Source organism: Callospermophilus lateralis, chromosome 6 (genome assembly GCF_048772815.1).
Source record: "Callospermophilus lateralis isolate mCalLat2 chromosome 6, mCalLat2.hap1, whole genome shotgun sequence".
Taxonomy (NCBI): Eukaryota; Metazoa; Chordata; class Mammalia; order Rodentia; family Sciuridae; genus Callospermophilus; species Callospermophilus lateralis.
Genome location: NC_135310.1, coordinates 117,938,562 through 117,964,225, shown reverse-complemented (window position 1 = coordinate 117,964,225; position 25,664 = coordinate 117,938,562). Strand labels below are relative to the sequence as shown.

General features: G+C 39.9%; 1 protein-coding gene across 6 annotated transcripts in view; it reads left to right on the top strand.

The window, feature by feature from the left end:
• Positions 1-25,123, top strand: part of Kctd20 (potassium channel tetramerization domain containing 20) — a 33,737-nt gene extending 8,614 nt beyond the window's left edge. For 4 of the 6 annotated variants that reach the window (XM_076858822.1, XM_076858820.1, XM_076858821.1 and 1 more), the window contains exons 2-8: positions 8,571-8,776; positions 12,736-13,009; positions 15,799-15,901; positions 16,436-16,556; positions 18,168-18,365; positions 19,825-19,935; positions 21,392-25,123. In XM_076858822.1, coding sequence (XP_076714937.1) covers positions 8,617-8,776; positions 12,736-13,009; positions 15,799-15,901; positions 16,436-16,556; positions 18,168-18,365; positions 19,825-19,935; positions 21,392-21,684 — 1,260 coding nt within the window. In that variant the 5' untranslated portion in view covers positions 8,571-8,616 and the 3' untranslated portion in view covers positions 21,685-25,123. Of the gene's footprint in view, positions 1-1,592; positions 1,609-8,570; positions 8,777-12,735; positions 13,010-15,798; positions 15,902-16,435; positions 16,557-18,167; positions 18,366-19,824; positions 19,936-21,391 lie in introns of those variants that run through there. The other 2 variants (XM_076858826.1, XM_076858827.1) reach the window with 2 other exon arrangements.
• Positions 25,124-25,664: the final 541 nt, after the last annotated feature.

Here is a 25,664-nt window from a genome sequence, read left to right as displayed (position 1 = left end):
TGGTCGTAAGCTTTTTCTGGTTTTTGCCTCCTCAACAGAAGCTCTGCTTACCTCAACTTTAACTGCTGTTTAAGCTGCTCGGCTTTACAGCCTCTTGGCAGCTGCTTCCAAATTGACAAATCTGTGGAAGGGGGAAAGTTTCAGGCTTACCTTAGTTTACTTCCCTTCTCTACCAGTCAGGTTTCTGTCTGGAGAAGCAGAACTGTGGATGTGTGTGTGTGTCACATCCATCCATGCACATTGAGATGTTCATTGCGGGCAGTTGGCTTACTCAGTCTCAGAAACTGGCTAGTCTGAAATCTACTGGCTAGTCTGAAATCTATCGGGCAGGTTACCATCACAAGGGGCAGGCTAGAACTCTTGGGCAGGAGCAGAAGCCACAGTCCACAGCTGGAATTTCTCATTCAGCAGAGAAGTTTCATCTCTGTCCTTCAAACCTTTCCATTGATTGCTTCAGGCCCACTTAATTATCTAGAATAATCCTTACTTAAAGTGATTACAGACTCAATCACATCTACCAAGTACCGTAACACCTAGGTACTAATCTAGTACCTAGTTTGAGTAACTAGGAACTGTAGCCTAGCCAAGGTGACATGTAAAACTGCCCAACACACTTCCTCTCTAGGAACTGACCACCTTACTAATTTCTGATGCCTTCAAACATGTTTTTTTTTTCCATTTTGCCTAAATTTTTTTTTAAGTTGGACACAATATTTTGTTTTATTTATTTTTATGTGGTGCTGAGGATTGAACCCAGCGCCTTGCATTTACTAGTGATAAACCCAGCCTAATTCCCTCTTAAGATTGGGGGCCATATCGCCACAAAGGCATGACAAGCTAATTTCAGCTTTACTATAAATTACTGCAATTTCTAGACTTGGTTGGAATGCCTGCCCATGCCTTGAACTCATCCATGCCCGGCTTTCCCTGACCAGATAGCAGCCCTCTCTGAAACTTTAGTGGCGCCTCATAAATCTTGGCCTTCCCTGGCCAGATAACGACCCTCTCTGAGGCTCTAATGACCTTCATAAATTCTGATGTCGGGACCAGCAAAAATATGAACCTGCCTTTGTGTTGTGCTTGTCAGAGTTTTGTTACCTGTAAGTTCTCAAACCCCCCTTTGTGTAACTTTCTGGGCTATAAAGCTGTGCTGTTCCCTAAGGGAGAGGCAACCTGGCCAGTCGGAATTATAAGCTTGCTTTAATTTGATTTCAGTTGGAGTCGGTGGTCTTTTCTTTGCGTCGTTGGTCTAACACTAGGCGAATACTACTGCTGAGCCACAACCCCAGCCCGTTTACCTAGATTTTGTGATTGTTCTTAGCAGATAGTCTGATAGAAACTTGTAAGTCATAACAAGAAACACAAGTCCCAGTGTTTTATAAGAATGTTCTAAAACATTTTTAATAGTTGCATAGAAATTCAACAATTGAGCTTTACATAATTTAGTTTTTTTCCATTTCCCCATGTAGAACTATAGACAGAAAAATCCCTAAGTGTTCTTCCTGTTCTCTACACACCACAAGACACAGTCTACACTTCTGTGACCAAAATGTGTGTGCGCTGTCCCCACACACCAACAAGCAGTTCTTCAGTGGAGGACCCCACTAGGTACCCTCTCGTTCAGTTCAGTTCTAATGTGGTCTCTCTGGACATAGTATCTGGCCTTTAGATGGAGGGCTCAGTCTCTAGCACTTTCCCATGGAAGAGGCTAATTACAGCCCATCTGTGGTTCTCCCTGTGCTTCTGACCAACTAACTACCTGTCAGGGTTCCAGCAACCCCCTCTTTGGGTTTGATTAATTTCCTAGAGTGGTTCACAGAACTCAGGCAAGGATATTTCAAAGGATACAAATGATGAGATGCATAGAGTGAGTTTTGGGGCAGAGTTGAGGAGGGGCCTTGCTTCCCTGGGTGTGCTACCCTCTAAAAACCTCCAGGAGTTCGGCTCCCTAGAGCTCATCTATACTGTTGTTTTTTTTTTGTTGTTTTTTTTTTTTTTTGTACTTTTATGGCAGTTGCATATAGACGTGCTGTGGTTCAAATATGGTTGAAATGTGGCCCCCAGAGGTTTGCATCTTGGAAACTTGGTTCTCGATGTGGAGATGAAAGTGGCATCTTTAAGAGGTGGGGACTGTGGGAGGTCCTTAGGTTATTGGGGGCATGCCCTCAGAAGGGACTGTGGGCCATAGCCACATTGACTTCCAGTGTGATCTCTCCCTTTTGTGCTTGTTCCTTCCGTCTGCCATAAGTCTTCACCACAGCTGAGCGGATACCAGCATCATCTTTCTTGAACCTTCAGAATTGTGATCTAAATAAATTTCTCAGCTGGTAGCGTATCTTAATAGTAGAACTCTTGCCTAGCGTCCACAAGGCTTTAGGTTCAATCCCCAGCAACCCCTGCCCCACAAAAAAAAAAAAAAAAAAAAATTGATAGACAATTGAAATACTAAAACAAGAAAAGAGAACATTAAAATTATTAATGTAGTTTGATTTTTTTCAAGAGTTATTGTATTGTTTCTGGATGTGGTGGTACGTTGATACACATGTATAATCTCACCATCTCAAGAGGCTGAGGCAGAAGGATTACAAGTTTTAGGCCAGCCTGGTAACTTAACAAGACACTCAGTAACTTAGTGAGACTCTATCTCAAACATAAAAAATAAAAAGAACTGGGGGCCACCTGTATGTGTACCTTTAATATGGTACCAGTTTAGAAAAAGAACAGATGGGGGGAGGCCAGTGAGGTGGAGTAGGGGAGATGCGGGAGGGGAAGGAAGGAGGAGGTTCTGGAAACTGGAATGGAACAAATTATATTCCATGTATGTGTGATTATGTCAAAATGAACCTCACTGCTGGGTGTGGCTATATGCACTAATAGGTACATTTTAAGAAAAATAATAAAGTACTGGGGATGTAGCTCAGTGGTAGAGCACCCATGTTCAGTCACCAGTACTACCAAATAAAACAAAACATATACACATATTTGCTTATTACAGCAAAGAGAACCATGAAGGATAAGGAGAAAGGAATAATCCAATGCTGTGATTTGATTGTGTGTCTCTCCAAAATTCATGCATTGGAATTTCAACCTTAGGGTGGTGGTGTTAGGAGGTGGGCCTTTGGGAGGCAATTAAGCAATAGTGGCTGTACTCTTGGACCTTATAGAATAAAATCAAAAGGAACTAGGTTTCTGTTTTTTCCATCATATGAGAACACATAGATGGCACCATCTTTGAGGGACAGGCCCTCACAGATACCCAATCATGCCTTGATCTTGAACTTCTCAGACTCCAAAACTGAGAAAATAAATTTCTGTTCTCTATAGATTGCCCAGCATTAGGTATTTGTTATAGCAATACAAGTATACTAAGATAGCTGGTTATCTTAGGGAATAAGTGGGAACAGATTGGAGGGAAATGGGAAGGAGAGAGGCTCCTGAGCATTCCTTTTTTAATGTGACTAAATTTTGGTTGTTCTTTTTTGGAGGAGGCGGGGTAGAACCCAGGGGTTCTCAATCACCCAGCCACATCCCCAGCCCTTTTTAATATTTTATTTAAGAGACAGAGTCTTGGTGAGTTGCTTAGGGCCTTGCTAAGTTGCTGAGGCTGGCTTTGAATTTGTGATCCTCCTGCCTCAGCCTCCCAAGCTGCTGGGGATTACAGGCATGTACCACTATGCCCAGCTTGTTCTATTTCATTAGTTTTCAAAAGCATGTAAATGTTTTATATATTAAAAAATAAATTTGAAAACTAATAAAAATGTGCTATAATTGAATATAAAGAGAAACAATGAACCTAACTTATAGAACATACATAGAAAAAAATAAAATAACTTTGGTACACAGCACATTGCCTGTACATCCTTAGTGGGATATACTTTAAGGACAAAAAGATAGTATCCTACAAAACCGTTAAACCTACTTAGTTTGTTGATAGGGTTAATGTTGACATTATTATTCTGAAACTAGTTTATAGACCAAGTTTTTTTTAATATTTTTTTTTTTAGCTGGACACAATACCTTTGTTTTATTTATTTATTTTTATATGGTGCTGAGGATCGAACCCAGGGCCTCACATGTGCTAGGTGAATGCTCTACCGCTGAGCCCCAGCCCAGCCCCTGGACCAAGATTTTTAATTGTGAAAGAAAAGGTGCACTAGTATAAAGAAGAGCTATAATAATGGGTTTAAGTTACACATATTAGTGTAAGTTGTGTGTTTTTAGTAAGAAAATCCCTACTTTATTACTGACATGGCCTAGAGGTAATGCCACCCCAGTAGTAGGATACCTAGTGCTCAAATACCTCCCCCAAAAGCCTTTAAATGAAGTATGAAGCCAGTTGGATAGACCTGATTATGGATTATATATTGATAACATGGAATTGTTCATTTTCTTAAGTGTAAAAATAGTACTTCTGAGTTTTGTAGAGTTTTCTAATTCTTAAGCATGCTGAACTATGGAGGATGAAGTGCATTTGTGTTTGTAATTTTCAAGTTATTTGGAAAGTACATATATAAATAGTGTGAGCAGGGTATTAATGAGTCAGGGTGATCACTGGTGAATATGAATAAGGGTATAATTTTCCAATAGATTTGAAAAGTTTCAAGATTAAAAGTTGGGGAGAAAATATTACCCATATTTCAGAACCCCAGGTCAGATTTTTACCTCTTTTATGAAGACTTCCTTTATCAACTACACTAGCTATAAGTGATTTTCTAATAAGATTTTTTTTCTTTTTTGTTGTTGAGGATCTTTATATTTATTTACTTATCTATTTATTTATATGCGGTTCTGAGAATCAAACCTAGTGCCCCACACATGCTAGGCAAGCGCTCTGCCATTGAACTACAGCCCCCGCCCTCTTAAAATTAAATAATTTTAAGAACTTATTTTGGGGGCAGATGCTGGTATGTAGTTCAGTGGCATAGTGCTTGCATGAAATCCTGGGTTCGATTACTGGCACTGCCAGAAAAAAAGGGGGTTTGGGGGTTTTTGTTATTTTTGCAGTACTAGGGATTGAACCCAGATGTTCTACCACTGAGCTACATTTCTAGCCCTTTTTATTTTTTTTACTTTGAAACAGGGTCTCACTAAGTTATCCAAGCTGGCCTTGATTTTACCATCTTCCTGCCTCAGCCTTCAAAGTAGTGGGATTACAAGTGTGTGCCACTCTGCTTGGCTAAAACAAATTGCTAAGGCAGTTTTTGTACACAATGTGGATCTGGAAACTATTTTTACACTTTAAAAAAAAAAAAAAGTCTGACTAAAACATCCACCTGCAGAGGGTACACACCCTTGCTGTTATGTTTAAACTGGCCTCTCAGGTGTGTATTGAATTCATTTGTCAATCAATTTACCTCTTAGGTCTCATACATCAAGGGATTTTTTTGTTCGGTCATTCTGGGATTATAGAGGAGTTAGAGATTATACGGAATTTTTGGAAATGCTGGATTAGGTGATTTTTTTTTTTTTTTTTTTTTGTACCAGGGATTGAATGCAGTGGTACTTAACCAGACTATATCCCCAGCCTTTTCTGTTTTTATTTTGAGACAGGGTCTCACTAAGTTGCTTAAGGCCTCACTAAATTGTGAGGCTGATTTTTGAATTTGTGATCCTCTTGCCTCAGCCTCTTCAGCCGCTGGAATTACAGGTGTGCACCACCACACCAGGCAGGTGATTTCTTAAAAGACGTGCAATTAAACATTAATCCTGATGGGTTTCTTGAAAAAAGGAGTGCTGAGACCATATCCATTTGGGAAAACTTTGCAAACTAGCCCTTCTCTTGGAAGTTTATGGTATGATCTGATCTTGTTCATTGAAGCATTGTTTGTAGTAGTTAGAAACAATTTAAATGTTCATAGTAAAGTAGAATCATAGAATATTACATAGCAGTTAAAAAGGTAGGAGCTAGATCTCCATTTTCTAATGTGAGTGTTTCTCAGAATGAGAATGATGCAGAATAGTACTATATGGTTTGTGGTTGTTTTTTTTTTTTTTAATAACTATATCTGTATAGTAAAATGCATTCTTATGAAGCCTGAAAGGATTCCTACCAAGCAAGTAGTGACATTTACTTAGAGAATTAACTGGATTTGGGAATGATGATCAAAGAGTTATTTTATCTTATTAGGGCTGGATTTTCTTATAAGGAAATATATTTATGTATTATTTATAATGAAAATTAAGTGCAAATGGCTTTTACATGTCTAGAAGTTTACTTTCTTTTCCTTTATTGGATATACTTTCTCTGCTAAATTACAGCTGTTTATTGACTGGCTATATACAGATTAAACTGAGTTCTGAGCCCTGATACTATAAATTAGTAAAGAAATGTTTTCACTATATTCCATTATGACAAAATTATTTTTTCTACAGCCAGGTGCAGTGGCACATGCCTATAATTCCAGTGACTTGGGAGGCTGAGGCAGGAGGATTGCAAGTTTGAGGCCAGCCTCAGCAACTTAGTGAGGCCCTATCTCAAAATAAAGAATAAAAAGGGCTAGGGATTAGCTTAGTGGTAAAGTGCCCCTGGATTCAATCCAAAAAACACAACACAAAACCTATTATTTTCCTTACATTGTAAGATTACGTGAAGTAATTTAATCTTTGAGATGATCTTATTTTCAAATTGTTTGGTTCATTTTTTAAATATTTTATTTAGTTGTTGAAAGGCCTTTATTTTATTTATTTATACGTGGTGCTGAGAATTGAACCCAGTGCCTTACACATGTCAGGCAAGTGCACTACCACTGAGCCACAGCCCAACCCCTCATGAAGTAATTTATATAGTCTGGTTCATGCAAGTCCTCAATAAATAGGCTTAGCTAAAGCTTATTGGAGTGGTTCAAGAGATCTTTTGGAGAGCAACAAAGAGAAAGTTGAACTTGGTTCTTGAAGAGCTAATGAAGATTGGAGGGGCAGCAGCCACAGGTAGAGTGGAACATCACTGTTCTAAGCTGCTTAAGTATCAAGCAGCAGACCCACTTTGTGTTGGCACTGTTCTTTAAAAGTTCACGGGCCTCCTCTTCCTCCCTTTTTCTTTTGCAGTGCTGGGGATGGAACCCAGGACCTCACTTATGCTAGAGAAGCGCTTCGCCACTGATCTATCTCCCCAGCCCTGCTTTTTTACATTGTTCTCTAGACCTGATTTTGACATCTTCCGAGTCAAACTTGAAGGCACTGATGATTCTATTTGACTTTAGCAATCAATTTTAAGTGACCACCATTTTTGTAATGTAAATGTGTGCTTTTTTTTTAAAAGAATAATTCTGAAAAAGCTGTAGCACATATTAATGTGTTTTTTTATCAGTGCATTTACTTTATTTCTTCAATTTGCTATATAAGAGCCATTGTCTGAGAATGAAGAATGCCTCAAATGAAAATAACTCTTCTTTAAAATGACTTATTTTTCAGGCACATACATTGATTCATCTATTCAAGGTGGTCATTTATATTTCATCCAAGTTAAAACAGGAGCTTAACTAATCAACTTTATGCTCAAATTATTTTAATACAGATTATGAAGGGATTCAAAATTTAATTTAAATTACAGGTGTTTATTAGCACCTTCTACATGCTTGATCTGTCTGGAAATTCAGAGTATTAAAACATTATACTGTCCTTGGTGGGCTTCCTCCTTCCTGAAATATTAAGCATGTGATCCATGTGCATATGAATTGCTGGATATTTTTAAATGATTCTCCCACCAAAAAGTCAAGTGGAAATTAGTGTCGTATCAGGTGTGAAAGTGCTGAGTAGAGTGAACTGCAGGGATATGTTCAGTAGTTGGGCAGTCACAGCGCATGGAAGTGTTCCCGGGTGCAGTTAACCAGCAGAGGTCTGACGCCCAGGTGTGGCTCCTGCGCTCCTTTCTCCGCCTGATTAGTGAGGGTCTTGCATGTGACCGTCACTCAGTATGTGTTGTTCATTGGAATTGTGGGCTGCAGGGGGAGAGGTGGCATGGTTAGCTTTATAGCCAGTAATTTTGAGATGGCATTTGGGGTTGAGCATAATGAAAAGGAGAATTTGAGTACTGCAAATCAAAATTCACTTTTTGTTTGTTTGCTTGCTTATTTAGCTCCGGTGAGTTTTCATTCCAGCTTTTCTACCTCATTATGGTTGTGATTGTTAATTTCCTCATTATGGTTTGTAATTGTAATTTTCCTTGTTACAAGAGTATATATGTCATTTTTTTAAAACAGGTTTTCTTTAAACAATTAGACCCTTCCCTCCACCCTTTGTGTTTATGGTATAAGCAATACCAAATTACTATTGTACCATTTAATATGCAGAATTGATCATGTGTATACCAAAGTTAGTTGATTCGATGTGCATTTAAGGATAAAGCTTAAAATTATCCCCTGGTAACAAGTTTATCATTGCTTTTAGTGGTTTGGTAAAAAACTGCAAATCATTTAAATCAGTTTGATTCCTTGTAGCATAAAATCACAAACATGTTTAGATGCCCCTGTCTCCTAAGAACAAGAATTGGAGCTGTCTATCCTTTAGTTTGGCTTTCATACCTTGGAAGCCTGTTTTGTGAGTTCTAAATCATGCATATTCTTGTCTTCTAGGATTCCTCTCTGATTAAGCAGACAGTTGAGGATACAGAGTCTGAGAATGAATGTTCATCGTGGTAGTGACGGCGACAGGTTGTTGCGGCCAGAGGCCAGCTGCCTAGTGGATGATACCTCAGATGCAGCTCAGGAAAAAGAAACAAATAGCCTGGCTTCACCTGGTCTTCACAATCTTACTTATCCCCTAGGTCCCAGGAATGAAGGTACAGTGATTAGTTCTTGGCTTAATTTGTGGGATGGGGAGTTTTCTGACCCTGAGCATCTTATTCTGCCAAGAAGGCCTGAATATCCTTATATAAATGTTATCTACCTTAATCGACTTAGCTTGCCTATTATAATTCTATCATGCTGTCACTGAAAATGTCCACTTATTTAATTAGTCTAGCACATGTAACTTGAAGATAATGGTGTAAGTCAAACAGCCGCAAATTTGGAGTCAGAAGACAGATTGAAATTCTAGCTCAGCAGTGCATTAGCTATGACCATGGATGAAAGAATTAATCTCTATGATTCCTGCTTTCTTAATCTAGAACACAGTGATATTAATATGCCTCCTTCCTCATAAGTCTGGTGGATTAATGTTAATGATGTGAAAGCTCTTGATAACCTGTTAGGTTCTTTACTTTTATTTTTTTAACACATTTTTTAAATAATCTTAATTTTTAAAAAAGTAATATGTGCATTATAGGAAGTAGAATAGCACAAGAATCCAAAATCATTCACAATCACAAGAATCCAGTTAGATGTGTCCTCCTAGGTCCTGCTTTTGTGTGTGTGTGTGTGTATAACATCTCATTTTATATGATTGAGATCATGGTGTATATTGTGCTTTTTCACACATTGTAAATATTTACCAATTCAAAATTTCAAAGTATATGAGCATTTTGATAACCAAGGATATGCTACACAAATTTGATTTAGGAAAAAAAATCTAATCTTGACTTTCTTGGCGACAAAAATTTTATAAAAGACAAAAATGGCAACAGGTTTCTGTGTAAAAGTATTATCAGAATTATGATTAAAATGCTGCATTCCCTTAATGCTCAGTATAAAATGAGACAAGGCAACAGAGCACCTTAGGTATAATATTTCTAAGATAATTTATTATCAATTCTCTACTGTTAAAATATTAGCAAGAAGGTTTGTTTTCGTTGAACTACTTAATGTGTTCCTGTAGTACAACAAAAGGACGCTCGTGTGTCAGTGACTATCATCAGATAGTAGTGGGAACACATCTGCAGGTGTCTCTTCCTTTAAGCTTTCTTCCTTCCCTCTGTTGCCATCCTAATGATCCAAGTTCTGATATATACTATTCAAAGGTGGTTTAACAATTCCATGCCCAAGATGCATCTTTTTTATCAATTATAATAAAAAGATATTCACACATTTATTAGCTGTACTTTTTAAGCAAACTTTTTCAAAAATACATTTTTTATTGTAGATGGACACAATATCTTTATGTGGTGCTGAGGATCAAACCCAGTGCCTTACACATGATAGGCGAGTGCTCTACCACTGAACCAAAATCCCAGCCACTTAAGCATACTTTTTAAACTTGCAATAAAATTAACAATAATAGCAACTGCTATTTATGGAGCACACACTGTACTAGGAATTGTACATACAGTACATTCTTTAGATCAGGGGTGGCAAACTGGTTAAATCTGGCTGCTGCTTGTTTTTGTAAATAAAATTTTGATACACAGCCTCAAGTCCATTTGTTTACATCATATCCTGCTTCAGTGGCAGAGACTTTGCTCTGCACAGCCCAGAATACTTCTGTACTTTATAGAAAGTTTGCCCACACCTTTTCTAGATTAATCTTTACAATTATCCTTGTTTTGCAAATGAGAAAACAGCCTTAGAAAGCTTAGCTAACTTTCCCAGGTTCAAACTGCTAGGAGGCAGGGATTTGGGAGTTGATTCTCTTTCTGACCAGATTCTGCTACATGTATCAGCTGACAGAACAGTGTGTGACTGCACCCTGCAGAAGGCCATTAGGGGAATTTGTGCAACAAGTCTTTTCCTACCCTCCCATTTAAGTAGGGCAGAAGTTGAGGCTTCTTCCTTGGGTTCAGGAATCAACACAATTTAATTGCTTCATTGTTGTGAAATCAAGCATTCTAAAGAACTGAATTAGCAATTCAGGTATCTATTTCTTTTTTTTTTTTTTTCCAATTTTTAATATTTTTTTTAGTTGTTAATGGACCTTTATTTTATTTAGGTATATGCGGTGCTGAGAATCGAACCCAGTGCTTCACACACGTTCCCAGTATTGCCAACACACACACACACACACACACACAAATCCTACCACTGAGCCACAACCCCATCCCCTCTGTATTTCATTTTTTTTTTTAAATATTTATTTTTTAGGTGTAGATGGACACAACACAATGCCTTTATTTTTTTTTATGTGGTGCTGAGGATCGAACCCAGGTCCCGCCTGTGCTAGGCGAGCGCTGTACTGCTGAGCCACAATCCCAGTCCCACTCCATATTTCATTTTTAAGAACAGCACTTCAAGTGTGAAAATCTGTCTTGGTGACCCAAGTGTTCTTCCTATGAGGTAGCCTGTGCATCATGTGGCTCCTTAGCTCTTGGTGTGCAAACATGGGGCCATATTGAAGATTGTTGAAGCTGTAGGATGGAACTTTAAATCAGTTTTTGGTCTATATATTGATTTCTCTTTGTCTTCAAACAAGTAGTTAAAAATATATTTGGTTATAAGTGCAAGAAATCAGAGAGGTCATAGGCAGTAATCAGGTTCATGAATAATTGTACATATGTTTACAATATATGAGAGGGTGGAAGTGAGACAATTCACTTGTATCTGAAACATTTTACTTCTTGTTTTCAAAAAAAAGTTTGTAAAAAGGTAGGAAAATATTAAAAACTAAGCTTGTCAAATGTAGGTGATTGGATATATGTTTTTTTAAGTCTGTGCTTCTGTGTATTTGAAATTTTTCTTTTAAAAATATTTCTTTTACGTTAGAAAAAAATACACAAGGAGAGTGCCTATTTAAAAAAATTGTCTTGATAATGTGGCTGTATATGCTTCTGATTCTCTTCTATATAATCCATTTTTCATATATTTATTTTTAAGCCTGTTGTGTATCATGTGGTATTGTACGTTTTTAAGTATTCTCATACTTCCCGTTCATAATCAAATAGAGTGAATATTATTATCCTCATTTTACAGATAAACCAGGTTTAGAAAAATTAAATAACTTTTAAAATGGCTTTTTTATGATATTAAGATGAAAAACAAAGTTACATGAATGAATTCTAGTGCTATTTGCCCTGAGAGCCCTATTTGCATTGAGAGCAAGACCTACTTATTTAATAAATGGTATAGATGATGTTAGGAATCTCCTTTATATAGTGAAATATATTTTTCTATGAATTTCTAGGAAAAGTGATATATTAGAAAATCATCCTTTCTGGAAAATGATTTTTTTTGGCGGAGTTGCGGGGCATACTAGGGATTGAACCCAGGGCTTCTTGTGTGCTAAAAAGCACTCTACCACTGAGCAATACCCCCTGCCCTTTTTAAATTTTATTTTGAGACGTGGTCTTGTCAAGTTGCCAACCCTGGCCTTGAGCTTGTGATCCTCCTGCTTCAGCCTCCTGAGTAGTTGGGATTACCACCATTCCCAACTGGAAAATAAAATTAAAAAAAAAAAAAATGAAGAGTGTGAAAATTAATTGTTTTAACACACAGCAGTAAGGGTTTCCTAAATAAAACATGGGAAATGTAAGAGTATTATTTTGCAATAGAAGTGAAAACAGAAGAGTGATTGCCCTGAGAAGGGGCTGGCAGGGGACTGCTGGGTCTCCTCATAAATTCTTCTCTACTGTTTGCTTTTTTAACATAGACACAGTTCACATTTTTTAAATCATTCTACTTTTCAATGTGAGTATTTCTGCTTTCATTCCCTGCCAATTCCCACCCCACCTATATGTGGAAAAATAAGTTCAAGGAGATATTCAATATGGTCTCTAGTTTTGTTTTTAACACTCTAGTCGAGCTTTTGCCTGTGATCACCTAAGAATTTGGGGTTTTGTTTATTTAACTGTTGTTATTTTAAAGAAGACAGGCTTTATTTTTCTCCCAAGGCTTTTGTTCTCAAATTATTTGGTTTGTTTGTATGATCTTTTAGACCTTTCACTTGATTATGCCTCTCAGCCAGCAAATCTTCCTTTTCCTCACATAATGCCGCTTCCCGAAGACATTAAAGGCTCTTGCTTCCAAAGTGGGAATAAACGGAACCATGAACCCTTTATTGCTCCAGAAAGATTTGGAAACAGCAGTATGGGCTTTGGCAGTAACCCTCATTCCCAGGCACCAGAGAAAGTGACCCTTCTTGTAGATGGCACACGTTTTGTTGTGAATCCACAAATTTTCACTGCTCATCCGGATACCATGTTGGGAAGGTAACTGATGATCATTTCCTTCCAGATTCACTCTTCTCTACAAATAGAAATACATGCTATTTATCTTGCATCCAATATGAGACTAAAAAGCATTGCATTCTTAATTTGTACATTCTTACTTTTGTGAAAAAGGAGGGCAAGCTGGTACAAAGTTTGTGTGTTGGTGATATGAAAGGGGTGATGTAGTTCATTTACAAAGCCAGTTCAGGAAGACTGAGGATGGAGCTCATGCTCAGTCTGAGCATGAACAAGGCCCCCTGGGTTCCGTTCCCAATACTGCCAAAACACACACAAACACACACACACACACACACACACACACACACACACACATCCAGCAGCAGGGAAGCTTCACAAAAGGGAGTAAAATCTAATAGGAACCACAGAAAATAACCTGATGAACCTCATTCCCTGTAAACTCATTCCATGTAAACTCAACATAAAGTTAAGTTCTCTGAGTTACATAGGTCAAAGATGTTTGTTAAATTGAAACCTAAGCTGTTTTTTCCCCCCTAAGAAAAAATACATTGACAAAAGAACAAAGCTATTTTATTGAAAAAAATTGACTTCCCATTTATGGACAGTTTCGTTGTTGTTACATATGCTGTGCTGTCATGTTCTAGGCCTTCATTACTATTCACAGTTTTTTGAAATGGAGTCTTTATATCTAGTCATTTTGTTCTTCCGTGATCGCTGTCTTTAGTCTCCATGTTCCGCTCCCTGTGCTGCTGCATTCAGACTTTGTCAAGTCCTCCTTGCACCATCTCCTGCCCTGGCTCTTCAGAGCTGTAGGGAATGAAGGAAGTACTCTTGGAACCTGGCCATGGAGGTGGGAGATCATCTTTCTAGCTAACCATAGTCATATTAAGGAAGAACAAATTTGCATAAGAATGAAAGACTGTGGTAGTATATGTAGATTTGACTTTGGGTGATTTTTATCTACTCAGAAGTAGATTTTATTTTGTTTAAAGATATAGCCTCACTTGGAACTAATTTGAGCTCAACTAGGAATCAGAATGGATTTTACTCATGCTGAATTCTTATCCAAATGGAATCCAGTTATTCAAATGTATATATTTGAACATAAAAATTCACAGTGAACTACTATTTTAAACAAGAACCAAATCTATCTCTGTATTTTGAATTAAGATGAAATTAAAACATTGAAACTTCTCCAACTTGGCCACATGTTAGTAATCAGATTTGACTTCCTGTTCTCAGTTTAGTATCACCACTATTGTCTTCTCCCTCACAAAAGTATTCCTCAGTGCAGGCTGTTTTATTAGATATATTGCCTCTGAAAGTAGTTATCAAGAGAAAGAAGGCAAGCATTTTCTGGGTAACAGATTCTTGGTTCTTTGAATCTGGGGATGGCTTGGTTTCCCCATGGACAGGAGAGTTTGGCTCTGTACTTAGGTGGTCCATTCAGCTGAGTAGCTAGGTCAGGAATTCTGTGAGTTACAGTTTTGTTCTGTCTTAGGGTTCTCTGTCCTTGGCTGCGCACATACTTGTACCTCTCCAGCCAGCCTACAGATGCAAGCCCCTTGTCACAGGGAATAAACTGCGAGAATGAGAATGAACTAAAGCAGATCCACAACACTGCACTTCAGTCCCGCTGAGGACAGAGGCAGGGATCATAGTCGCAGCATGTTGTTCACTATTTTGATTCAAAGTTCTCTCAGCTAGACTTCAGCCAGAATGTGCCAGGCAAATATCAGCATTCTTTGGAAATGACATTTATCAAGATAGATTTCTTATTCATGGTGCTGTGATTTGGAAAGGGTGTAACATGGAATCATTTTCAGATCTTTGAAAAGCAGCCAATTCAGATTAGAACAGTTGTGAACAGTTAGTTCACCGGCAGCTCTTCCCACAGGCTAAGGAAGGAAATGGCAGCAAATCCCCACTGGGAAATCAAATCAGGGCTGACCGAAGCTGGAGCCTGCCTGTCCAGCCCTTTGTGCTGCCTTCCATTCCCCCTTAGAAACAGGCGTGCAGCAGGAGAAGCCAGGGGTCCATGGCTGGAGGGACCTGAGAGAAGGCAGGCAGGCAGGGAAGATGGGTAAAAAAATGAGATGCCAGGAGCAGGCCTGCCTCTGAAATATGCCAAACTGCTGCTGAGCCTCATACCTGCCCTCCTTTTATACTTCACCTCGGAGTTCCATCAGAGAGCAGCTCCTTGGGTTGTAAGGGCGCTTTTTCCAGAGCTCTACTCTTAAGATGTACCAGGAAAGGGAAAGCACTAATTTAACATAGCTGCACCTGCTAACATGCCTGCTAACAGCAGACTCCATGTTGAAAGCAAAACCTAGAAATATTGAGGAGTGCATGCTGGATAAGTTAATGCTGATAGAGGAGGGCAAAGGAAGAGGGAAGGTGGGGAGTGGAGAAGCTATCTTTCTGAGCTTTCAAAACATATAGACAGGTTCTTAGGCACTGGGGAGGATATAAAAGGCAACCATCACACACTTCAGAGATTTTCTAAAGGCCATGTTTGTGGTTGATATTTTATTGCACTTGTTGCTAAAGAAGCTCACTATAGGTGAACCTTGAGGATTTGGTGCTTCATTCTATCTTACACACCCATTTGTGAAGCAATTGCTCTCTTCCTGTCTGAAGGGAGTTTCCTAAGACATGAGTGCTTCTAGGCCTTGGGACCCAGGACTGTGTTTTTAACTTACACTGTGGGAGAAGCAGTAGTCTTACAAAATGAGGTAAATAAGAGAGACGTCTCATCTGAAGAGAAAGAGTCCTGCTGGAGAAGGTAACATTGCCTGGGTGTCTTGCAGGATGTTTGGACCAGGAAGAGAGTACAACTTCACTCGGCCCAATGAGAAGGGAGAGTATGAGATTGCTGAAGGAATCAGTGCAACTGTATTTCGCACAGTGCTGGTATGTAGTAACTTTGTTTTTTTTAATAAATATCCCCTTCCCCGGGAAATACATGTGCCCCTAAGAATTCCCTTAATTATTCAGGAGGCTGAAACAAGAGGGCACGAGTGTGAGGCCAGCCTGGGCAACCTAGGGAGACCCTGTCTCAAATTTTAAAAGTTGTTAAAAGGGCCAATGATGTAGCTCAGTGATAAGAGTGCTAGCCCAGCATCTAAAAGGCCCTGGGTTAAAATCCTTACTGCTACAGGAAAAGAAAGAGTTCCATCAACCATATTCTTGACTTTATGGTTTGTTTCCCAGGTGTTGCCTTTTCTTATTTTCTATTCTTGTCCATCTTAATTATCTGAGCTCAGTTAAACATAGTCAGGATAGCCAGGAGCCACTCTATCATTTAATGAATCAACCAACTTGATGATAATTCCAAGAACCCGTTACTTTAGCAAAAGTAATGCATGAGTGAATGAATGAATAGGGTTGCAGAAGTCATCTTCATGTTGTACTTTGCCACATTTCTTCTTTCTAATGTATTTACAGGATTATTATAAAACTGGTATCATCAATTGTCCTGATGGCATCTCTATTCCAGACCTTAGAGATACATGTGATTATCTCTGTATTAACTTTGACTTCAACACTATTCGATGTCAAGATCTGAGTAAGTACAGGAACACCTGCCAGTGGTATTGAGCAGCTGAACTCTAGGGCAGAGGAGTTTCCATTGTAGGTTGAGATCATCTGTAGAGACACAGTGTACTACTAACTTGTTCCCTTCTGCTTTGAAGTATTTTGAGGAAGTAAACAAAGAAAATCAAATCACTCACACAGTGGGTTTAAGGTCTAGCTTTACTGCGGAGTCACAAAGCTAATTGCTTCCCTCTTGGGAAGGACCTTGGTGTCAACTCTTTTCTTTGTTTGCTTATTTATCTATTCTGATTAGTTATACATGAAACTTCTTATTCTTCCAGTTGTACATACTGTACAATTTCTTTTTTTTTAATATATTTTTTAATATCTTTATTTTTATGTGGTGCTGAGGATCAAACCCAGGACCTCACATGTGCTAGGTGAGCGCTCTACCGCTGAGCCACAATCCCAGCCCCAAAATGTACAATTTCATTGGTCATGTAATCATACAGGCACACAGAAAAGTAACATCCAAGTCATTCTACTATCTTTCCTATCCCCATCCCCTGCCTCCCTTCATTCCCCTTTGCTAATCCAATGAACTTCTGTGCGCACCGCCCCCCATGTGAGTTAGCATTCACATATCAGAGAGAACATTTGGCCTTTGGGTTTTGGGGGACTAGCTTATTTCACATAGCATGATCATCTCCAATAACAAAGAAAATGACTGTCTATGAGGAAAGGCTCACTAATAAGGTCAAACAGCAAAAATTGGCTGCATTCTTCTTAACATTATTTTAGTCATTCTTAACCTACCGTTTGCTTAATGCTTTGTAGATATAGACTTGCAAAATCTTAAAACAGGGCTGGGGCTGTAGCTCAGTGGTATAACACTTGCCTAGCATGTGTGAGGCACTGGGTTCGATCCTTAGCACCACATAAGTACATAAAATGAAGACATTTAAGTACAAAAAACTTAAAAAAAAATCAACTCTAAAAGATGGGTGCTAACTAAATTTTAACAAATGATGAAACTGAAAAATCTGCTCATTCAAAGTTCTAATCATTAAATTTATGATTAGAATTCATATTGCTCTTGTTACCTAGGCTTCCTGAATTATTTAAAGAATTATTCTTTGAACTTCATAATACATTTCCCTGCCGTTTGCATGAAGGGCTTTAGACTTGTGGTTTCTCTACTGAGTCTAATACACGCATAGAGTAAGTCTTTCAGTGTCACCAAACATCAGATTATCACTCTACTCTGGTACTCCAACTCCATGAAATCAGGGTCCAGTGCATCTTCAGAAGGGGTACTACAAAGAATCATCCCAACAGGATGGGTTCCATTTCTTGTAAAATTAATGTTCCTGGTGACACTGAGAGTCCAGCAAAATCTCAGTTGTTCAGGATGCTCAGGGATTATTAAACATGAGCAAATCAAAGCATTGCAGACTATGAAGCACATCTAACAAAGTCAGCTTAATTATCATCTTGGAGCAGGAAACGGTCTCTTTGCTTTGAAACATAAGACTTCTCTGAACCTGATCAGTGATAACAGCTGCAACCGAGTAGTCTTTTTCATTCCAGGTATAAGTGCATTTAGACAGAAAGCATGTTCAGCTGTGTTTTCTCTCCCCAGGTGCTTTGCTGCATGAACTGTCTAACGATGGTGCTCACAAGCAGTTTGATCACTACCTCGAAGAATTGATTCTGCCCATCATGGTGGGCTGTGCCAAGAAAGGGGAGCGGGAGTGCCACATTGTTGTGCTGACTGATGAAGATTCTGTGGACTGGGATGAGGACCACCCCCCACCCATGGGGGAAGAATATTCCCAAAGTAGGAGCCCCTGCAGGGTGTAAATGATTTCAGCAAGAAAAATACTGTTCAGAGCAGCTCCATCCCAGAGCCAGTGTAGCTGTCATGGTCGAGTCAGTGGTGCGCATGCTCACCTGCACAGTGAACCTCTAGTGCTGCAGGTCTGAGCTCCGTGTTGGGAATATAGTGAATGTCATTCCTCTCACTCCTGTTCTTGCTGTCTGGTACTGTGTCAGATCTGAGGCCACAGATTGCATAGTGGTGTCATTGTTCTTTCACTTATTTTTTATCTTTTTGGGTGAGGGGTACCAGGGATTGAACTCAGGGGCACTTGACCACTGAGCCATATCCCCAGCCCTATTTTATTTAGAGACAGGGTCTCACTGAGTTGCTTGGCTCCTCACCATTGCTGATCATGACATTTTTAAGTCCTTTTGAATTGGTAATAATTTAAAACTTAGGTATAAAAAGATCTACCTTTAAAAATCTTATTCCATTCTGCCTCATCTACCCAGTTTTCTTCTTATTTCTTTTATATCTGTCCAAGTATATTTAGTACACATAAACAATTACATACTTGTTTTCCTCCTTTATTTCTTACCCCCCTTTCTTACACACTGTTTTCTACCATGTCTAACATAAAAAGCTTCACATTCTTTATGGTTGCATAATATGCCATTAAATGAATGTACCGTGATTGACTAGGCTATAAATGATGAATTATGTGCAGTGATTACCCTTCTAAGTAGTCTTTTCATATATTCATTTCACCATAGAATATTTCCAGAAATGGAAATTCAAAAGCTTATGCTTTTATAATCCTAATATTGCCAAATTATCCCTCATAAAATGGGGGATGCCAATTTACAATTACAGAAAATATGATAGATTGGTTTCCCACATCCTCACCAAAATACTACTTTTAAAACTTTTATCTTTGCCACTTTCTTAATAGGTTTTTTTAAAAAGGCATCTCGTAATCAGCATGAGTTTTATTTTGCATTTCTTATTTCATGAGTGAGGCTTTTTAATTTTTAAGTCAATTCTAATTTCCTTTTCTGTTTAACAACTTCCAGTCCTTCACTTGTTACATGATTGGATTTATTCTTTCACTTAGTGGTTTGTGAATACTCTATTTATATATGGCAGCTGTGTATTAAGGAAGTTGGTTGTGATATGAATTACAAATATTTTCCCCATTTGGTTATCATTTGAGCTTTGTTAATGGTGATTTTGGCTATGTAGAAATGCTGTATTGTTTCCTTTTATGGCTTCTAGGAGTCACTCAGCAAGACCTTCCCTACCCTGAGAATATAAAAATTTCTCTTATGATTCATGTGTTGTTTAACCTTTGACCTATCTGGTTTCTTTTGGTATCAGTGGTCAGTACACTGTTCATAGTTTGTTACCTCATCTACTTCCTCTTATAGAGAGCTTCATTTCCATGACTAACCCCAGGGGTTTTGTTGTTTTGTTTCAGTTCTTTATAGCTCCAAGCTCTACAGATTCTTCAAATATATTGAGAATCGAGATGTTGCTAAGACAGTGTTGAAGGAACGGGGCCTGAAAAACATTCGCATTGGGATTGAAGGTAAGAAAAATCCCAGTTAGCATTCGGGTTGTTACTTAGGGAGTAGATTGGATCTGGGGGAGGCACACGTGAAAGCGGCATTTGTACTTCAGTATGAAGGTCTCCTGTTTGGGGTTTTGTTTGTCCTTATGTTTCCTTTCCACTTTTTCTCCATTGAAGATGCTTTAAAACAGCTACAGGAATAAGTCTGAAGATCAGTAAGGGCAAAGGACACTGGTGGGGACTACAGCAGGACTGTGGGCTCCCCACGGAGAGGACTGTTCAGCAGTATTTTTTTGCGGGGGTGGGGTACCAGGGATTGAACTCAGGGGGCACTTGACCACTGAGCCACATCCCCAGCCCTATTTTGCATTTTATTTAGAGACAGGGTCTCACTGAGTTGCTTAGTGCCTGGCTTTTGCTGAGGCTGGCTTTGAACTCTCAATCCTCCTGCCTCAGCCTCTTGAGCTGCTGGAATTAGAGGTGTGTGCCACCGCGCCCTGCTCATTGGTAGTCTTGGTGAAGATGTTTGTGGGAACTGGAAGGGTCCTTCTGAAAAATACAGTTTGGGCATTCAGAATTTATGACTATTCCATACCTCTGAGGAATGTCTGGATATATTGACAGAGCTACTTTAAATGATCTGGAGCAGTGGCTCCATCCTTGTCCCTCTTGGAAAGGTCTCACACACTGCTTCTTGTAGTATGCTGAAGCCATCCTGGTCTCCCTGTCATGGATCTTTGACTTACATGCTTGGCTGCTTTTCCCGCCTCAATTTTGCCCTCAGAACCCATCAAGCCTTCGTTGTATCTGATTTTGGAATTTAAAATTGGAAGAAATTTTGAGATTTATCTATTAAATTCTTTTCCATTGCCTTTTCCATGTCTCTTGGGAGACCCTAGGAAAAGGATAGGAACACCCTGTTTCCCAGAGCAGCCCATCAAAGCATGAGAACATTCTTCCAGGCATCTTAAGAGATGACTGCCTCCCTTTCCTGCCTGCCTGCTAGTTGTGGCCTCTGAAGTTGCTTGGACTTTTTCCATTTCCATGTGAAAGCCTTTTGGGTATTTTAAGCAGCATTCCTGTTTGTCCATTAGGCTAAACAGTCTGCGTCTCCTTTGCCGGTCCTCATGTATTCTGCACTCTAAGCAACAGAATAAGAGAACATAAGTACCCAGGCCCTGGCAGGGTTTTTCTTCTGTGGTATTGTTGTCAGCAATTAAAGTCTCCTGAAATTAATAAGAGGTTCTCTTCCCCTTTCATTAGAAGAGGTAGAATTCTAGTTACTTCTCTTAAATTAGTCCCCTTCTAGGGACAAGTCCTACTAACCAAAGAGCAAGAAGGGCATGAGGCGCAGGGACTGGTCACTTCCCATGTAGTTTTTCTTGCTGTCTGGATTTGGGAGGAAGGAGGAAATATGGACACAGGCTACACATAATTTGCCAGAATCAATGAGAAGGACTTTTTTCTGTTTCAGGGTACCCTACCTGTAAAGAAAAAATTAAGAGAAGACCTGGTGGTCGGTCTGAAGTTATCTATAATTATGTGCAGCGCCCCTTTATACAGATGTCCTGGGAAAAGGAAGAAGGAAAGAGTCGTCATGTGGATTTCCAGTGTGTTCGAAGCAAATCTCTCACTAATCTGGTAGCTGCTGGGGAGGATGTCTTGGAGGACCAGGAGATATTAATGCACCACCCACCCCAAGTGGATGAACTTGACCGGCTAAATGCCCCACTTTCTCAGATGGCTTCTAATGACTTTCAAGATTAGGGTCTGCTGTGAGCCCACCCCTCACCAGAGCTCTTCTCTGTCTGGAATGCCCTCAGCTAGGCCTCCCTGTCCTCCCCGTCATCTGTCTCATCCTGAATAGGAGACATGCTTCTCCCCCATTATTTCCTTTCCCCCATAATTAACGTGTCCTCTGCAGTAAGTCTGTGCTTCTGGCAAGGAATGAAGAAGCACACTTTGGTAATTAGGCTACCAGTTTTGTAGCAGCCCTGGTAACTTGAAAAATTTTGGTCTGGTGCTGTTCACTGAGTTTCTGCACAACTGCAAAAGCAGGAAAGGAAGACAAGACCTGTTGCCTCATATTAAGCAAAGAAGTCCTCGTCCTTTGTGCTCTGTGGTTTTTGTTTTGTTTTATATTAGGTAAATTGCTTAGCAGCAAAGGGACCAAACCTAAAATGAGACAATCTCTTATCTTGTAAACATGGGCACTAGTGAGATGCTCACTAGAGGTTAATGAAATGCCATTCCTGGGGCCTTCTACACCCAGATTGCAACTAGGAAAGCTAGGCTCACTCAGAATGTCTAAAAGAAATTCTTAAGAGCTAAAGTTAATTTTTGTGTCTTACTAATGCAATGAACAATCCAAAGCCACACAAGACAGGTTCTTTGACAGAAAGAATAATAATGACAAGGGTATAAGAAACCTTTTTAGCTTCAGCATTTATGAACCTAGATAAATGGATAATTCATTTGGAATGAAACTCAAAAATCAAGTAGAAGCTCCTCTCCAAATCAGGCCAGTCAGATTATCCTGGAGCGGATTCTATGTGAAGTCACAGGTCTTGGTGCCCTAGGGCAGCCCTTTGCTGTGGGTGTGCCAGGGGAACCTGAGCTATGGCTTAAAGGCCTTCAAGATGAGGCCAGAAATTTCTCTTAAATGCTCAGTATCTTGTGTGGGTGTGGGTGTGTGTGTGTGTGTGTGTGTGTGTGATACTGGGGACTGAACCCAGAGGCCTTCCACCACTAAGTTGTATCTCTAGTCCTTTTTTCTTAAGTTTTACTTTGAGACAAGGTCTCGCTGAATTGCCGAAGCTGGCCATGAATTTGGAGTCCTCCTGCCTCAGCCTCCCAGGTCACTGGGATTATAGGCGTGTGTCTCTTCTCCCGGCAGTGCTCAGTATCATAATAGAAAGATTTATAAGAACTCCAGAGAGAAGGCATTTGTGATAAAGCAGGGTGGGAAAACTCACGTGCAGGATTTTCCAAATTTGTTCTTGTACCATGAAATTTTGGTGTATCAGTGAAGTTCAGTTTCTGAAATAGCCCATTAGTTGCTCACACACTGGGTAAGAAAACAATACTGATGTTCCCAGTGAAAGGCAAGTCAGGCCTGGCTGCTTTGTTGGATTTCTCAGCTCTATTAACAGTGCATGGTGGTTGACGATGCAGATTGCTCTCCCCAGCCCCCACCTGCCTCTGGCACCTCTGTGGTTAGTAACAGCAGAGCTGAATTCAAGAGTCCAGCTGGAAGTGTTTGGGGATTATCTTCCATTTTCTGTTAGAAGTTGACTTTCCATTTCCCGCCCTGGGCATTTACCCATCACTTATTTTGCACAGGCAGGTTCCTTCAAGTTGTTTAAGGTAAGAACATGACTCATTTTCTTAAATTCCATTCCCATTCGGCTCTATAGAGCAGGCTCCATTTGACTACCCAAGTCACAGTCCTCCACACACCAATTCGGGTGTAGAGCTCCCCTGTCTCCAGGATTGAAGAACAAGAATGTTCTGAGGCAACCAGCTTCATGGGGGAATGAGTGCTGTTTCTCCCTTGGAAAAAGCAGTAGTGAGGGGTTAAACTGAACTGTCCCTCACCTGGAGCTCTGATAACCATTGGTGTCTATTTTTGTAAGACGAATGGTCAGGGATAAGGGAAGGGTTAGGGTTCTTTGTAGCCAGAAATTAGTGTTTCTGTGAAACTAATTGGCTCATATTTGAAGTCACCTTACTGGCACCACATTCACATCCACTAGCAGCTGAGCAGCTCAGGGAAGTGTTGAAGGGTGCTTCCCAGCAGACTTATATGCCAATACAAAGCAGATATGAATTTTCTGACATTTGTGTATTTGTGATGTAACTTCTGTTACAGCTCATGTATTGTTTTCTGAGTGTAATTAGTTCATGCTTAGGTTGAAAAAGGTGATCAGAGTACAACATGTACTTGGTACTTTGTTCTGTGTTGTTCATTCCCTCAAGCTTTTGAGAGGCAGATGGCTCCACTCCCAGAATTGCATGTTAACATGCATTTGGCCCCAACCAGTGGGGTTTGAGGAAGTGGAAATCTGTGAGGATTAATCTGTTAGTGTCACCAGGTGGTGGTTACTAAGGGAAAAACTGGAACCACAGATCCCTGCTGGTGAAGGGGGAGGTTTTTTCCTGCATCCCTCCCAACCCCAACTTAGACCTCAGCATCATTGTCATTTGGTGGCTCCCCTTAGCTGTGCCTGTCCCAGGGTTGAGACATTCCGCGATGGCAGGACTTCTCAGTCCTCTTGGGAACAAAGGCTGGGTTGCCATCATCCCCTTGAGTCAGTTACTGGCCAGTCAGGCAAGAGGTGTTTCTCCCTAATAGAAAAGGTGGAAGTTGGGTTTGGTGTCTTTTCTAAGTGCCTAAATAAGTAAGCCAGGCTGTTTATACAGAAAGATTTTCATAAGCAAAATGGTTTGACCCACAGTTTCAGAGCATCTCAGCAAGCCAAGGTGAACCTGGGTCTGAGTTTAGAGACTCCTGGGTTCGTGTCTGCATCATACCTTGTGTAGCTGGTGAGAAAGCAGAGCTTCTGAGGAGCTGGAGAGGGAGCCAAGAGCTGATGTTAAAATGTGTTAGAGGAGTTTGTGGTTTCTCCAAAGTAGAAGAAAAGTGTTGAAGGAGTGACAGCAAAAAGGGTAAGGAAGACAAGTAGCTGGATTTATTGCGCAGTATCCAGTGGCTAGAATTATTTAAAGTTAAATCTCAAGAGGATAGCATGCTATCTAATGAATTCAGGTCTATGAAAATACTGTGGAGTAGGCCCAGGGGGAGAGAGATCTATTTTCAAATAGTGTAACAAAGTGTCTGTCATCGAAACAAATATTCAGAGCACTGGCTTTAACTCAAAACTGTCATAAAGTGTGATGTGGAGTCCTTGAAAATCAAGTATTTGTAAGTAACGCATTCAATGCCACTTCTTGCCATCACTTTGAAACTTAAAATGGGCAGAGTGAGCTCGAAGCAAATCTGATGCTTTCATGGGAGATGGAGCCACATTTGTGTTCTGGAAGGGATCACCTCTGGGGAGAATCACATTTTCTCCTAATGGCAAAATGCTTGTAGGTTTTGCCTCTTTACTTTGTATTTACTTCTCAAGTTGCACTTGTTCACCTACCAGTGTTTACGAAGTCCTATATTTGGGATGCTTTTTCTATAATAAAATATTATCATTTGTGTGCCTGTTTTTTTGGGGGGAAAAATAAAATCACAAAGCAAGACACCAGCAAGATAGGAAAGGATGGCACTGGGATGAGCGAGCAGAGCCTGCTTTCCTTCGACCCGGGCCTCCCCTGGACCTCCGTGAGTCCTCTCGATCTGCCTCTCTTTGCTGGTTAATTTGCACTCAAGACCTCTGGGCACTTAAATCCTGACCCTCTTTTTCTTTCTGTGATTTGGCCCCACTCTAGTCAAAAATGCTCACTCAGCCCTACTTGGCCTGGAGCTTATTGGCACTAATAATCTAAAGGTTGAAAAGCAAGCTGTGCACCCCGCAGCAGGCTACTATTTTACCAGATGGCCCAGGAGTTTAAGAACATGCCCTCCTGGGCTCAGTGGTTCACACTTGTAATGCCAGCTCCTCAGGAGGCTGAGGCAGGAGGGTTGCAAGGACAAGGTCAGCCTGAGCAATTTAGAGATCATATCCCAAAATAAAAATTTTTTAAAAAGCGTTGGGGGTGTAGCTCAGTGGTAGAGTGTCCCTGGGTTCAACCCCCAT